The 15,284-nt window shown below is 38.2% G+C and overlaps 1 protein-coding gene across 2 annotated transcripts in view; it reads left to right on the forward strand.

Annotated features, from left to right (window-relative positions):
• LOC138712005 (histone H3.v1-like) overlaps positions 1–15,284 on the forward strand; it is a 107,222-nt gene that overhangs the window by 59,163 nt on the left and 32,775 nt on the right. For both annotated transcript variants that reach the window (XM_069843373.1, XM_069843374.1), the window contains one exon: positions 9,867–10,118. In XM_069843373.1, the coding sequence (XP_069699474.1) occupies positions 9,867–10,118 (252 nt within the window). The remainder of the gene's footprint in view (positions 1–9,866; positions 10,119–15,284) is intronic.

Consider the following 15,284-nt stretch of genomic DNA (forward strand, 5'->3'; position numbering starts at 1 on the left):
CATTTAAGGCCACGATTTCACAACATAGCTAAGGTCACAAGTTATCATTGTTTCTCTGTACCGAATGGCAAATGCCTGCTATGGGATCTACATTCTAGGCTGCTGTTGTCACTGTCTTGTCTCGGTAGCTCATATAGTAGCGTGTCGGTTCCACTGCTTAACCGAAACGTCTCGTGTTCGATCCCAGGTGAAACTTTTTTTTTATTGAGGTGTAATTAATTTCTTCAGAGTTCCTAGACTATCTAATTTGTCGAAAAATATGAATAATTTATGCCCAATTTCTGGGTCTTACAAGTGGGCTGAACCTCGTCAAAAAATTAAATCTTACTTGAAAGTTAAGCGTATTTTTCCTCAAACAAAAATCACAAGAAACAAAACGAGACCTGTCAACTTAAAATCTTGTCCACATGCCATCAGCTTCTATTACAGCTCTAAGTCGGTCCGGCATGGATGTCACGAGATTGTGGAATAAATTCTAATCCCTGGCGAGATCTTCCCAGGTTTCAACAACTTGATCCCACAATTCGTCTCGATTTCGAGGGCGTCGGTGGGCATAGGTGGCTATCCTTCTCTTTTTCAATTCCACCCATAAATGTTTGATGACATTCAAATCAGATGACTTCGGAGGCCAATTAATGATTTCGATCTCGGGTCTACTTTGAAACCATCTTTGAATGCTTGCGGCATAGTGCACGGGATGGTTATCCTGTTGGAACAGCAATGTTCCTTCGGGAAAACGTTCTAGGGGCGGAAGGAAAGAATACATTTTCCAGAATGTATTAAACCGGCCATCGATGCGTTCTATAACGTCAGGTCCATCATAAGACATCCACCCCCAACACGATATCACAGTCTACTATATACAGTCACGAAGCTTGAGTTTTGAGGGTGCTAGAAACAATAGACTGTGATGGTACTATTTTGCATTGCCTGTAATGAGGCGATATTAGCGATCCTAGTGGTGAGCAACAATCTAATGTTTGCATATTTACTACGTATTGAGCTTCGCGACTGTATATATTAGACTGTGACAATATGCTAAAGCGCCCCGATTTTTCACGTCGGTGCACATAGCGCTCATCATGTCGGAGACCATCCTCACGATAGACACGGACAGGACTTTTGTAATCACTCTAGATGGTTGTTTCGTCGGAGAAAATTACATTTCTCCAATCGAAATCCACTCGATTGATAACGAAGGCAAGACGGTCGACAGCTTGTGCTTCCCCCAATATATCCATTTGCGCAGCCCTCCGGCTCCTAATACCGCAGTTCCTCAACCTGCTGATCACAGTCTGTGAAGAACCGGGAAAGTTAGATGCTGCTCTTATTTCGTTAGCAGTCCGAAAGGGGTTCTGTCGAACTTCCTCGAATAAGAAAGCATCCTCTTCCAATGAAGAAATCCGGGGACGCCCAGGAATAGGGCGATTTTCGACCTCCCCTGAATTTTGGTAACGATGAACCCACCTCTCGGCTGTACTTCCAGAAACACCGACAAAACGGCCAGCAGATCTAGCCCCATATCCAGCCTCGACTATAACTCGCTGTCTCATGTCACGTCGGTTCGCCATTAAGATGAGAAATGAGGGATGATGATGATACTTTAGTGTAGACAATGACTATTTAACGTGATATAGAATTATTGAAATAAGGGTCATCTTGCACAGTAAGAGTTAATAAATCAACTCTAACTTAAATATTTAAATAACAGGATATAACAGGAAGTCCAATTGTTGCGAAGCTAATCAAATTAAATCTAATTACATTAAGTAAACAAACCCCAAGTTATGACACCACATTGCTACAGCTAAATTGTAGGTTATTAACATAAGCATTGAATAGGTCCGTGCTTATGTGTTGGACGACAAAACCAAACATTGAAAAGTTCGAATCTAGCCGAGGAATGTAACTTCTTGCTTTTTATAATGTAAATCAGACTTCTAACTACAATCATTCATATTTCTTAGTATTTATTAATATTTATAGCCAACATTGAATTTGTAAAGAAAAGACTTTAGAAATCTCATATGGAATTTGTGATCTGTAGTGACAAAAACATAGATTATCCTCGGAACTTTTCCGCAAAAGTAAATTAAATTCACTCCTTGAAACTGGAAATCTTAGTCGTAGACTCATTTCCCCACCAGCATACAAGCTGAAGTAGCACAGCCATTGATAAAAGTTTTGTACACTGAATTAGACTGAATTCCTATTCGGCAGCACCTATAATCAATGGCTTGTAAGAACATGATAAACAAATCCTGTTTTCAATGTTACTGAACAATTTCAAAATATTAATTTAAAAACTAAAAAAGTGTCGTAAATGCTGTATCTAGTGATTATTTACATTTATGTCTACAAAATGAATCTTGGAAAAACGTATATGTTACTGGTACTACAGATATTAAGAGTAAATGTATTGTATTTTTCACTTCATTTCAGAATCACTTCAGTGGATGATCTCCATTCAATGTTGTGAAAAAATTCAAAAGTAAAATCATGTAGATAATGCAGGGACTTAAAAATCTCATGTATTAAAAAGAAAAATCTATATGTAATGAGCTGCAATGTAACTATCCTCATATTCTTAAATACTACAAGAAGTACAGTGTAATTTATCAAAATTTATGAAAGAGGGAAATAGAACACATTTGAATAGAAAAGCACAAAATCCATATAATGCAATTAAAGCTATTCGAAATATTATTAAAGTTAAACTTGTAGATATCCAAAGAAAGAAAATATTTTTTCATTAAAATTAGTGATTATAAAGTAGAGGATCCCAAATCTATTGCAAATTCTTTTAACGTCTTATAGTATCTAGTACAGAAATATTACTAACAACTTAAACATTCAAGATTTTGCAAAAGATACTGCAATTAGTTACTTAACACATGCATTTAATAGTTAGTATTAATATATGTAATTAATCAATAACTGCAACAGTGCTTATACATTCAATCATAACATGAATTAAATTGAATGCACATTAAATTAAACACGTAGATAAAATAGTTAAAATCAACTGAAGGGGGGAGAATTAAATAATCCAAAGCCACACTTTTAACAAAAATTGTTTTGTGCGAGTGCATTTATTACACATATGGGAAAGCTACTAATAAAATATTGTAATAATTACTCAACAAATGACATGGCCTAAGGACTCTAAATCTTTGTAATCGTTTGTCTGTGTGGCTTAGGAATATATTTTTAATTTCATTTTAATTGCTAGTTTTAAATATATATATATATATATATATATATATATATATATATATATATATATATATAAGTGCATTTACATTGTATGTGTGTGTATGTGTATAAATGCATTCATTAGATTAACGTTTATAATATTATTACTTGTAATTTTGTAATTTCTGTGATCATTAACACTTAATCTGAGGACTTTGTAAACCTCTATTTCAACGTTATTTAGAAAAAAAAAATCGTTGATATAGACTAAGAATCGAACTCGCTCTCTTCTACACAACACGCAGAGATCTTAGCGTCTGAGCTATTGCAACAACACAAAAACTTTACTTTCTGTGCGGATTGTCGATCTAGTCATGAAGGTCGATTGTCGATTTAACTACACGATTAACGTATATATTTATCTCTTATTTACGTAATATTATCATATTTTTTGCAGTTTTTGAAGTGAATTCCGGAACGATGCTAGTAACAAACCAAATAGCTTGAATCTAAGTAAGTCAATATTCGTTATCTTGTGTATCAGTGCTCTGGTCTCTGATCATGCGTAGTGTTTTACATCTGAGACTTAGGAATATTCAATCGTCTCATTCCTTTTCAGGGAAACTGTACGTAACAGAAAACCACAATCTAAGTCACACTGAGTTAGTGTGCACTCAATGTTGGTTGCTTGACTGTTGTCAACCCACTTTGAGGTCTGTGGATATAGAGGGAGAAATTGGATCGGTGTCGGGTAGAGTTCCCGGGTAGCTCAGTTGGGAGAGTGTTGGTTCGTTTAACCAAAGGTCCCGGGTTCGATACTCGCCCCGGAACAATTTTTCCCTCGAAATTATTCAAATTAACTTTACAGGGAGTTATACCTGAAAGCTTGATTTGAGTAATATAACTGTTTTATAAATTCTAACTTTCAACTTTTTTGAGAGCAGACTGAATGACAAAAACTTCTCGGCCGAATAATAATAGGCATTTCCCATATTTATTCTGCGTTTAATTTCCTCCCGAGTGTCATTTATATTTGTTACTGTTGCTCCAAGTTATTTGAGTCTTTCTACCTTTTTACACGTTAAATTTCCAATTTTTATATTTTAGTTTTGTACTAAGTTATGTTCGCGTCACGAGACATAATCATATACTTTGTCTGTTCCAAACCTATCTCTCTACTTGCTTCATGTGAAATTCCCGTGTTTTCCCTAATCGATTGTGGATTGTCTCGTAACATATTCACATCATCCGCATAGACAAGCAGCTGATGTAACCCATTCAGTTCCAAACCGTCTCTGTTATTCTGGACTTTTCTAATGGCATACTCCAGAGCAAAGTTAAAAAGTAAAGGTGTTAGTGCATCAACAGTTAATTTACATTTAAGACTACTATTCTCTTCTGTTATATGCTATTTTATTTTCTCATTCGGTGTTCTTCCCAAGTACCAGTAATAGCTATATTTGAAACATCAGGAATAAGACTTATGGCCAGTTTTTCCAAGTAATGTTTAATTTGGCTTAACAAATGTTAAATTAACAGCTGGTTTATTTTTAACGTTTTGTTAAGATGATTTCCATTTTTCCAACACAATTTTGTTTAAAATAACCAACACTTAACTTTAACTGTCGTTAATACTATTCTAACTACTCAACAGCAGTTGGTAATGATTTAGCATATGTAAGACAACTTCTTATGGCTGATATTATTATTTAAATTCTGTACTGTATAAAATCGTAACCTGTTACAGTAGCCATGATTCATACAGTACAGAGAGTTGATAAATGAAAGTTGCATTGACTACTATTGAATAATAATAATTATTATAAGTATGCTTATATTTTATAATGCTAAATATGAATTTCTGTTTAGAAAATCTCAGCATTATGACCACTAGGTGACAATAATTACACGAATGTGTGTGTAGTCAACTGTACAGAAAACCCCGAAGAGAATTCCGTATCATATAAAATTCTCTAATTCAGGTCCATGTATAAATTATATGTAATTTCGTCCTAAAGAAGCAGTTGCTGCTGAAACATTTTATTATTTACTCACTGCGCATTTTGAAGCACTGTTGACATCGGCTATAGTTGAAGAGCCAGTAACATAGAATCTAGAGTTAATAGTAGCTGGTGAATTGGAACAAGTGGCCTATTTCTGTTTGTAGGATATTCAAATCTGACTTCAATTTCTTGCCACGTTGAGATCCCACATTTCCTCAATATTAAATGGGTAATAGCTCAGCATCGAAATAAGCGTCAGTATGATAATCAGTTGACTTATAAAGATTATCTTCCCTATATTAATATTCCAAAATATCTTTTAAATTATATATTACCAGTCTTATGGCCGGTTTCACAAAGCTTCATTAAGGTTTTAATGATTCATTAATGTATTTACTGGTTCATTAAATCATTTTTATGTCTCACCAAGCATCTTTAGCCTCACGAACCAGTAAAACTATCATTAAATTTAGTGATAGAAATTTCCTTCTTTAAATTTTTAATTATACATTAGTTGCAATATAAAATGGCGGAACGTTTCGATGCAGAATTGTTATATCTGGAACTGCTCAAAAATTAAGAGTCAACTGGAGATAATGTTAACCATTTAAAAACCGGGCTGAGAGGCCGTGGTCTATTAGTTGGTTTTATACCAGACGTTTCGTCTGCAACTGCGGCAGACATCTTCAGTGGAGTGGTATCTGAGGTCGCAAGACTCTTCTCGGCGTACCTGAGACAACTGATCCTGTGTCTGGTTGTGCGGGCGTATTTATAGTGCGGCTCGCGGGCCGAGGCCTGTTGTCGCTGCAGTCCGCGCCGCTTTGTTCGCTGCTCCCGTTCTGGGTTCCGTCCTTTTGTTGTAGTGGCTTCTTATCTGTTCTGTTTAGGACCGGGTACCAACACTTGTTTAGCTTTACGCCTTCTTCCTTGCGATTAAAGTTGTTTTTATGTTTATGTATTTCGATCGCTTCTCTATGTAGACTGGGGAAGAAGTGCGTCGTCGTGCTCAAGATGTCCGTGTCTTTGAATCTTATGTTGTGATCGCCCTCTTGATAGGCATGTGCTGCCACTGCCGATTTGTCGATCTGTCCTAGGCGGCAATTCCTATTATGTTCTGTCAGTCTCGTCCTGACGCTCCGCTGTGTAGTACCGATGTAGACCTTCCCACACGAACACGGAATCCTGTAAACTCCGGCGGACAGCAGCTTATCTCGTTTGTCCTTGGATGACCTCGGCATGTTCCGGATTTGCTTGGTCGGCAGGAAGGTCGTTTCCACTTCATGACGCTTCAGCACCCTGCTGATACGGTCCGTCACATTCCTTAAGTAGGGTAGGAAGACCGTGCCCTTCTTAGTCGCTCGTTCCTGTGACCGCATCGACGGTGTTACTCTGGGGCGCATGGCTCTCTTTATCTCCGGCCTTGAGTAGCCATTGGCCATGAGTGCTGTCGATACATGGCTCAGCTCCCGTTGGATATGTCGTGGCTCGGCTACCCGCCTGGCCCTGTTGATCAGGGTTTTCATCATGGCCCGTTTCTGGCCGGGATGATGATTCGAGGTCTTATGCAGATATCTGTCTGTGTGGGTCGGCTTCCTGTAGACGTCATGACCTAGGGTGCAATCTGTCCTCCTTTGCACCATAACGTCCAGGAAGGGTAACCTGCCGTCCTTTTCCGTTTCCATAGTAAATTGTACTTGCGTATGGAAGCTATTCAACTGACTCAGGAAATCCATCAATGATCGTTCACCATGGGGCCAGATTACGAACGTATCATCAACGTATCTAAACCAGCATGAAGGCTTAAGTGTCGCGGCTTCGAGGATCGACTCTTCAAGGAACTCCATATAGAAGTTGGCTATCATCGGACTTAGCGGGCTCCCCATAGCTACACCATCCAGCTGTTCATAGAATTCATAATTCCATTGGAAATAAGTTGTGGTCAGAACCTGGTGAAACAGGTCCACTACATCTTGCGGGTAGAACTTGTGTAGCAGCTCCAGTGTGTCCTTGACCGGTACTTTAGTAAACAATGACACCACGTCAAAGCTTACAAGTAAATCTTCAGGCCGCGTTCTCAACATCTTGATTTTTTCTATGAAGTGGGTCGAGTCTCTGATGTAAGAACTCTTCTTTCCTACGTGTTGTTTCAATTGGTTGCTGAGGTATTTTGCCAGCTCATAGGTAGGAGAGCCGATAGCATTGACGATCGGTCTGAGTGGAACCTCCTTTTTATGTATTTTTGGTAGGCCGTATAGTCTTCCTACCCTACTTAAGGAATGTGACGGACTGTATCAGCAGGGTGCTGAAGCGTCATGAAGTGGAAACGACCTTCCTGCCGACCAAGCAAATCCGGAACATGCTGAGGTCATCCAAGGACAAACGAGATAAGCTGCTGTCCGCCGGAGTTTACAGGATTCCGTGTTCGTGTGGGAAGGTCTACATCGGTACTACACAGCGGAGCGTCAGGACGAGACTGACAGAACATAATAGGAATTGCCGCCTAGGACAGATCGACAAATCGGCAGTGGCAGCACATGCCTATCAAGAGGGCGATCACAACATAAGATTCAAAGACACGGACATCTTGAGCACGACGACGCACTTCTTCCCCAGTCTACATAGAGAAGCGATCGAAATACATAAACATAAAAACAACTTTAATCGCAAGGAAGAAGGCGTAAAGCTAAACAAGTGTTGGTACCCGGTCCTAAACAGAACAGATAAGAAGCCACTACAACAAAAGGACGGAACCCAGAATGGGAGCAGCGAACAAAGTGGCGCGGACCGCAGCGACAACAGGCCTCGGCCCGCGAGCCGCACTATAAATACGCCCGCACAACCAGACACAGGATCAGTTGCCTCAGGTACGCCGAGAAGAGTCTTGCGACCTCGGATACCACTCCACTGAAGATGTCTGCCGCAGTTGCAGACGAAACGTCTGGTATAAAACCAACTAATAGACCACGGCCTCTCAGCCCGGAAAATGAATCTACATCTATAGACTCCGGCTGTGAAAGCCTACACTGCAACATTTAAAAACCGATCATTTTGAAAATTTGAATGACACAAAAATTCACAAAAGATACCACGTCACGAAGATCGTGGTACCGGTACTCAAAATTTTAGAAGAAACCGATCACAGGTTAGAATATCATAAAAACGGCTGAGACAAAGCTGAAACTAGTCAACTAGGTAACATACAACTGAGTTTTATTTTAAGACATGAAAGTGATTATTATAACTACATGCCGGTACCTGAGAAATATTAGTAAATTAATACATAATGTGCATTTGAAACATAACAAAACTTAATTGGTATATTAACTTTCATTAATTAGAATTATATTATAGCTAGCGATAAGATATGTTTGCACTGGCTTTAAAACAGAAGCGAAAGAGCTGGATTCTTGGAATTTATAATCGTTTTCTTTCCGATGGAAATTTAATTTTCCAGCAGGATAATCACCCCGTGCACACCGCCATAAATGTTCAAAGACGGTTCACGGAAAAGCATGAAAAAAAGAGGAGGATTGACAAATATCGAGACATCCCACCTCAAAATCCAGATCAGGTCTGGGATCAAGTTCTGGCTACCTGGGAAGATTTCGCTAAGGACCAGAACTGTTTCCGCGATCTGGTGGACTCAATGCCCCGAAAATGCAAGGCAGTGATAGACGCCGGTGGCATGTGGACAATGTATTAGATCCATATGTGTATTTCTTTTATTTTTCTTTAATTTGTTTGTTTATCTTAGTTTTATTTCGGGAAGAAAATTGATCTCCCAAGAGTTTTTTAAATTCTCCTAGTGGAGCCAGAGTTGCGAAATAATTCGTTCCACTACACAAAATTAAAAAAATGAAGAAAGGTAACATGTATAAAAATTAGTTATGTTAATAAAAAAATTGTTCCCGCCGAGAATCGAACACGGGCCCCTGGATTGGCAAGCCAACTCGCTATTGACTGCTCCACTGGAGAGTCATGACGCAACTAGCGCGACGAGGGACATATGGCTGCTGGGCGTGAAGTCTACGGAGACAGCGCACATAATACCCATCGTGTAAATATTTTAATGTTCAGTACTAACTAGTTAATGTTTCATTTGGACTGATTTACTGAAGCTTGGTGAAACCGGCCCTTACTCTAAACATTCCTCAAAGAGAAACATAACATGTTATTTTCACAACTTTTGTCTGAACAGCTGTGGTGTTATCCGCCATGTTTAACTGTGTGTTAAATGAGTTAACGGCCTGAAATCCTACATTTAAAGTTAACAAATGGTTAAGAACCTGTTAAGCCAAACTGGTGTTGAACAAATGGAAAAACTGTATTTAAGAAACTGTTGAAGGTTTAACAGTCGTTAAGTGTTCTAACAATACTTGGACAAACCGGCCATTAGACTAATTGTATCATTTGGTGGTAGACATACAGTACGTTTCCTGAAGTGGCAGTTCTGTTGAAGTTGGTGATGAACAGTAGTTGGGAATAATTCGGAATAAGTTGAGTACCACGAGAAAACCTGCCTAAGTCAGTCATTTTATCTAAAAAATATTACCTTTATATAGTAATTTGAACTAGAACAAAACACTATATGAAACAAAACACAAAAAGTGTGATCATAATAACTGCTACATTATAACTGAAGAAATGTTGTTTTCCTTGTATTACTAGAAGAACCAGAGTTTGCATCTGATATCTCTGATGACAGCGATGTCAGAGATCCAAATATTCAACTGCAGCGATCTCGTGAACTGCAACCATCTTCACCACGATCAGGAACAATGGGTCTACCACGACGTTCACCAGCACAGTCGCCACAGAGATTTCAACCATCTCCACCACCAACATTAGATAAATTACAGCGATCACCAGAATGGTCTCCTGTGTTTGATTTATCTCATTATGAAATGCTGGATGATATAGGTATAAACATAATATGCTACTTGAGTTGAAATTGTTGATAGGGAATTTTTGTAGCATTATTTTCATTTTGAATAGTTCATGAAGGTTATAAAGTGACGGAATTTCAAACATGGTTAGTAACTAAGCTGAAGATGTTAATAAGGTATGTAATGTATAACAATCCCTGAAGTCTATAAACGAGTTCAGATTATTTTACATAAACGAATATAGTTTTTAAGAAATCTGTTGAACTAAGGTGTGTCCGGAAAAGTATATACCATTTATTTGACTATTTAAAAAGTACATGAACTTATTTTTAAAAAGTTATTTTTATCACATTACACTACTTTTCTACTTCATTTCTACCATTATTGAGGTATTTATCACAACGGGCATCAGTTTCTGTATCTTCCCCTCATAGAACAGAGCCACCAATAAAGACAGCCACTTCTGCTTTGCTCCTTTGGCATCTTGATTGTATTTGAAATTTTCGGAAAATGCAAGACAAGCATTGAAATTGTGAACTGTTTGTCCTCACAAACTTTTGCTTCGACTGCACACTCAAGATTATCATTGTCCACACATGGCTGGCTGCTCCATGCCTTGTCATACACTTTTGCACGACTTTCGTTGAACTGTCTAATACGAGGGGGATCCAGGAAATAACGACCGTTCGTGCATACCCGCCATGCAGCTGACTCCCCTTCCTTGTTTGAAGGTCAACTGGCTTCCTTAACATGTGTTGTCATAATGTTGTGAGTACTGGTTGCAACAAGTCGCCATTGTGCATTTTGTGTTACTTCAAAATGAACGACGTGATTGATAATCTCGCCGACTGTGAGGTGAGGAGTGTGATTCGATTTTTGAATGCCCGACATTTGAAACCTGCAGAAATTTACCGGCAATTGAAAGAAGTGTATGGTGATACTGTAATGAATGAAGAAATGTGAGAAAATGGTGCGAAATGTTCAACAATGGGCGAACAAATGTCCACAATGAAACTCGACCCGGACGCCCGTCACTCATCACAGAAGACCTGAAGACTAAAGTGAACGACAGAATCTTGCAAGACAGGCGCACATCACTCGACGAATTGCATATTGCCTTTCCTGACATTTCTCGTTCTTTGCTTGGTGAAATTGTGTCGCAACATCTTGGCTACCACAAAATCTGTGCACGATGGGTTCCACGGCAACTGAGTGACCAACACAAAACTCAGAGAATGGCCTCAGCATTGACATTCTTGATGCGATATCACACAGATGACGCCTTTCTTGATCAAATTGTGACTGGTGATGAGACTGGGTGTCTCACAACACCCCAGAGACCAAGCTCCAATCATGTCAGTGGCATCATCCCTCATCACCCAAGAAACCGATAAAATTCAAACAGACTCTCTCAACACAAAAAGTCATGGCTACTGTCTTTTGGGATCGCAAAGGTGTTCTTTTGCTGGATTTCATGCCAAAAGGCACTACGATCAATGCAAATCGTTATTGTGAGACTTTACAAAAACTACGGCGAGCCATCCAAAACAAGAGGCGAGGAATGCTTTCAAGAGGAGTTGTGCTTCTTCACGACAACGCCCGCCCGCACACTGCTGCTTCAACTCGAGAATTGCTGGATCAATTCGGTTGGGAAATCTTTGATCATCCGCCCTATAGTTCAGACCTTGCTCCTAGCGATTTTCACCTTTTCACTAAACTGAAAGACTTTCTGGGTGGTACGCATTTTGGAAGTGATGAAGAGTTGAAGAAGACAGTGAACACCTGGCTTAATGAACTGGTGGCAGAGGAGTATAACACGGGAATTCTAAAGCTAGTGAACAGATACGACAAATGTTTAAATGTAGGTAGTGATTATGTAGAGAAGTAAAGGAAGCTTCAGTTATGTAACAGACTTTGTTTTTTCAAATAAATATATATTTTTTTTAATTATTACAACAAAACGGTCGTTATTTCCTGGATCCCCTTCGTATTACACTATCAAGTTTCTGTGTCACAGAATATGATCAAATTTTTGATCAAATATATATGATCAAATGTAAGATTTTGACTATACTACACTATGTCAAACTTTGATCATATCTTTCATCACAATTCTAATAATGGATCCACAATAGTGCTGTGCTTGTTGTAACTGTGCAGTAATGGTTATTGCATTAATACTGAAGAAGAAATCAAAGAAAAAAATTGTATTTCGTCGGCCAAATCCAAAGTACAGGTGGTGAAGTTTCAGAGTAAATTTATACTCAGTTTTTTGTTTCCCCTGTAAAATTTTCATTTCATTAGTTAGCAGGTTTACACTCTAAACCGACGATTTGGGTTAGAGATTGGGTTAGGGAGGAAAGATAGAAAAGGAATCCATCAAACTCTACTGAGAGAACTTCAGTGTGAAGATGTGAAATCCTATATATACTAAGTATATGATAATGGATGATGAAACATGTCATGTGACTCATAATGTGATATTAAAAGTTTTTTGTGGTTTTCACAGACCATGTGTACTTAATGTTTGCCATTTTCTTTCTACAGATTTTATCAAAGGAATGATGATGAGTATAACCACAGTCTACTATATACAGTCACGAAGCTTGAGTTTTGAGGGTGCTAGAAACAATAGACTGTGACGGTACTATTTTGCATTGCCTGTAATGAGGCGATATTAGCGATCCTAGTGGTGAGCAACTATCTAATGTTTGCATATTTACTACGTATTGAGCTTCGCGACTGTATATACTAGACTGTGGTATAACTGTTATCACAGAACTATGTTACAGCTAGATGTGATCAAAGATGCTGTATTACACTGTAAAAGGTTTTATCTTATATATTTTATCAAATTTCTGTGGCACAGAAATTTGATAGTGTAATATTTACCCATTTACTCATCATTCCATCACTCATGGCATTTTGTTGTATTTTCTATTTTTAATTTTATGAAGAAACTCTGTGGTCTGTCCAAAACAACTTCCGACCTGACAAATGGCGCCTTTAGCATGTTACCGTAGCAGCCATTCAAATCAACCAATCACGAGAGAGGCGTAACCATGGTAACGGGACGGTGTTGCCATGTCTATGTTTACAAGTTGCACATGAATACCACGGCCTAGAGGTGAATACAGTGCCCAGAATGACTTTGAGTTGGCTGGTTAGCACGTGCTTTGTGTGAATGAATTAAAAATATTATTTAGTTGTATTATTGGTCCAGTGTACCGGTATCGATAATTATTCTGTTTCAATTATATTATACATATTATCTTCGTTGTCATTGGTGGAGTGTATGGCTAGTGTGTGTTTTCTAGTTTCTGCAAGAGTTTCTAAACAGATGACTTGTGCAATGTCGGAAGGAAGGAAAGGCAGGCAGAGAACAAAGAATATTGGACAAGGCGTTCCGTTAAAGAGTCAAGCGCGAGAGATGGTGTGTAATGTAAGAGAGTATTTTGAGAGGGAAAAAGATGATGGCGGGCCTCTTTTACCTTTGACGCAAGTCGTAATGAGAACTGCTGCCTGTGTTAAAATTAATAAGAGCACTGTTATCGATATTGGGAAAGAAAAAGGCCGTGCAGATTTTTAATCATAAATATTTTTACAGTTTACAATTTTTCGAACGCCTTTCTAACAATATTACATTGAAGAATACCGACACTCATAAAAGTAGACGTTTCGTATTAAATTTAAACCTGTTTTTACAGTTTACAGTCCTTTCGACGCTTTTCTAACGGTATTACATTGAAGAATATCCGTACTACTACTACTACTACTACTTACTTACTTACTTACTTACAAATGGCTTTTAAGGAACCCAAAGGTTCATTGCCGCCCTCACATAAGCCCGCCATTGGTCCCTATCCTGTGCAAGATTAATCCAGTCCCTATCATCATATCCCACCTCCCTCAAATCCATTTTAATATTATCCTCCCATCTACGTCTCGGCCTCCCCAAAGGTCTTTTTCCCTCTGGTCTCCCGACTAACACTCTATATGCATTCCTGGATTCGCCCATACGTGCTACATGCCCTGCCCATCGCAAACGTCTGGATTTAATGTTCCTAATTATGTCAGGTGAAGAATACAATACATGCAGTTCTGCGTTGTGTAACTTTCTCCATTCTCCTGTAACTTCATCCCTCTTAGCCACAAATATTTTCCTAAGTGCCTTATTCTCAAGCACCCTTAACCTATGTTCCTCTCTCAGAGTGAGAGTCCAAGTTTCACAACCATACAGAACAACCGGTAATATAACTGTTTTATAAATTCTAACTTTCAGATTTTTTGACAGCAGACTAGATGATAAAAGCTTCTCAACCGAATAATAACACGCATTTCCCATATTTATTCTGTGTTTAATTTCCTCCTGAGTGCCATTTATATTTGTTACTGTTGCTCCAAGATATTTGAATTTTTCCACCCCTTCAAAGGATAAATCTCCAATTTTTATATTTCCATCTCGTACAATATTCTCGTCACGAGACATAATCATATACTTCGTCTTTTCGGGATTTACTTCCAAACCGATCGCTTTACTTGCTTCAAGTAAAATTTCCATGTTTTCCCTAATCGTTTGTGGATTTTCTCCTAACATATTCACGTCATCCACATAGACAAGAAGCTGATGTAACCCGTTCAATTCCAAACCCTGCCTGTTATCCTGAACTTTCCTAATGGCATATTCTAGAGTGAAGTTAAAAAGTAAAGGTGATAGTGCATCTCCCTGCTTTAGCCTGCATTGAATTGGAAAAGCATCAGATAGAAACTGACCTATACGGACTCTGCTGTATGTTTCACTAAGACACATTTTAATTAATCAAACTAGTTTCTTGGGAATACCAAATTCAATAAGAATATCATATAATACATCCCTCTTAACCGAGTCATATGCCTTTTTGAAATCTATGAATAACTGATGTACTGTACCCTTATACTCCAATTTTTTCTCCATTATCTATCGAATACAAAAAATCTGATCTGATCTACTACTACTACGACTAATAATAATAATAATAATAATAATAATAATAATAATAATAGTAATAATAATAATAATAATAATAATAATAATAATAATAGACTAATAAAAATAATAATGTACTACACAAAATTTAGTGCCTAGTGCTCAACAAAGTTGTTAGAAATGTATATGTTCATGTCAGCCGTTCATTACTGCACTCTATCGGCAGCGCACTCG

The sequence above is a fragment of the Periplaneta americana genome, chromosome 13 (genome assembly GCF_040183065.1).
Source record: "Periplaneta americana isolate PAMFEO1 chromosome 13, P.americana_PAMFEO1_priV1, whole genome shotgun sequence".
NCBI classification, from domain to species: domain Eukaryota; kingdom Metazoa; phylum Arthropoda; class Insecta; order Blattodea; family Blattidae; genus Periplaneta; species Periplaneta americana.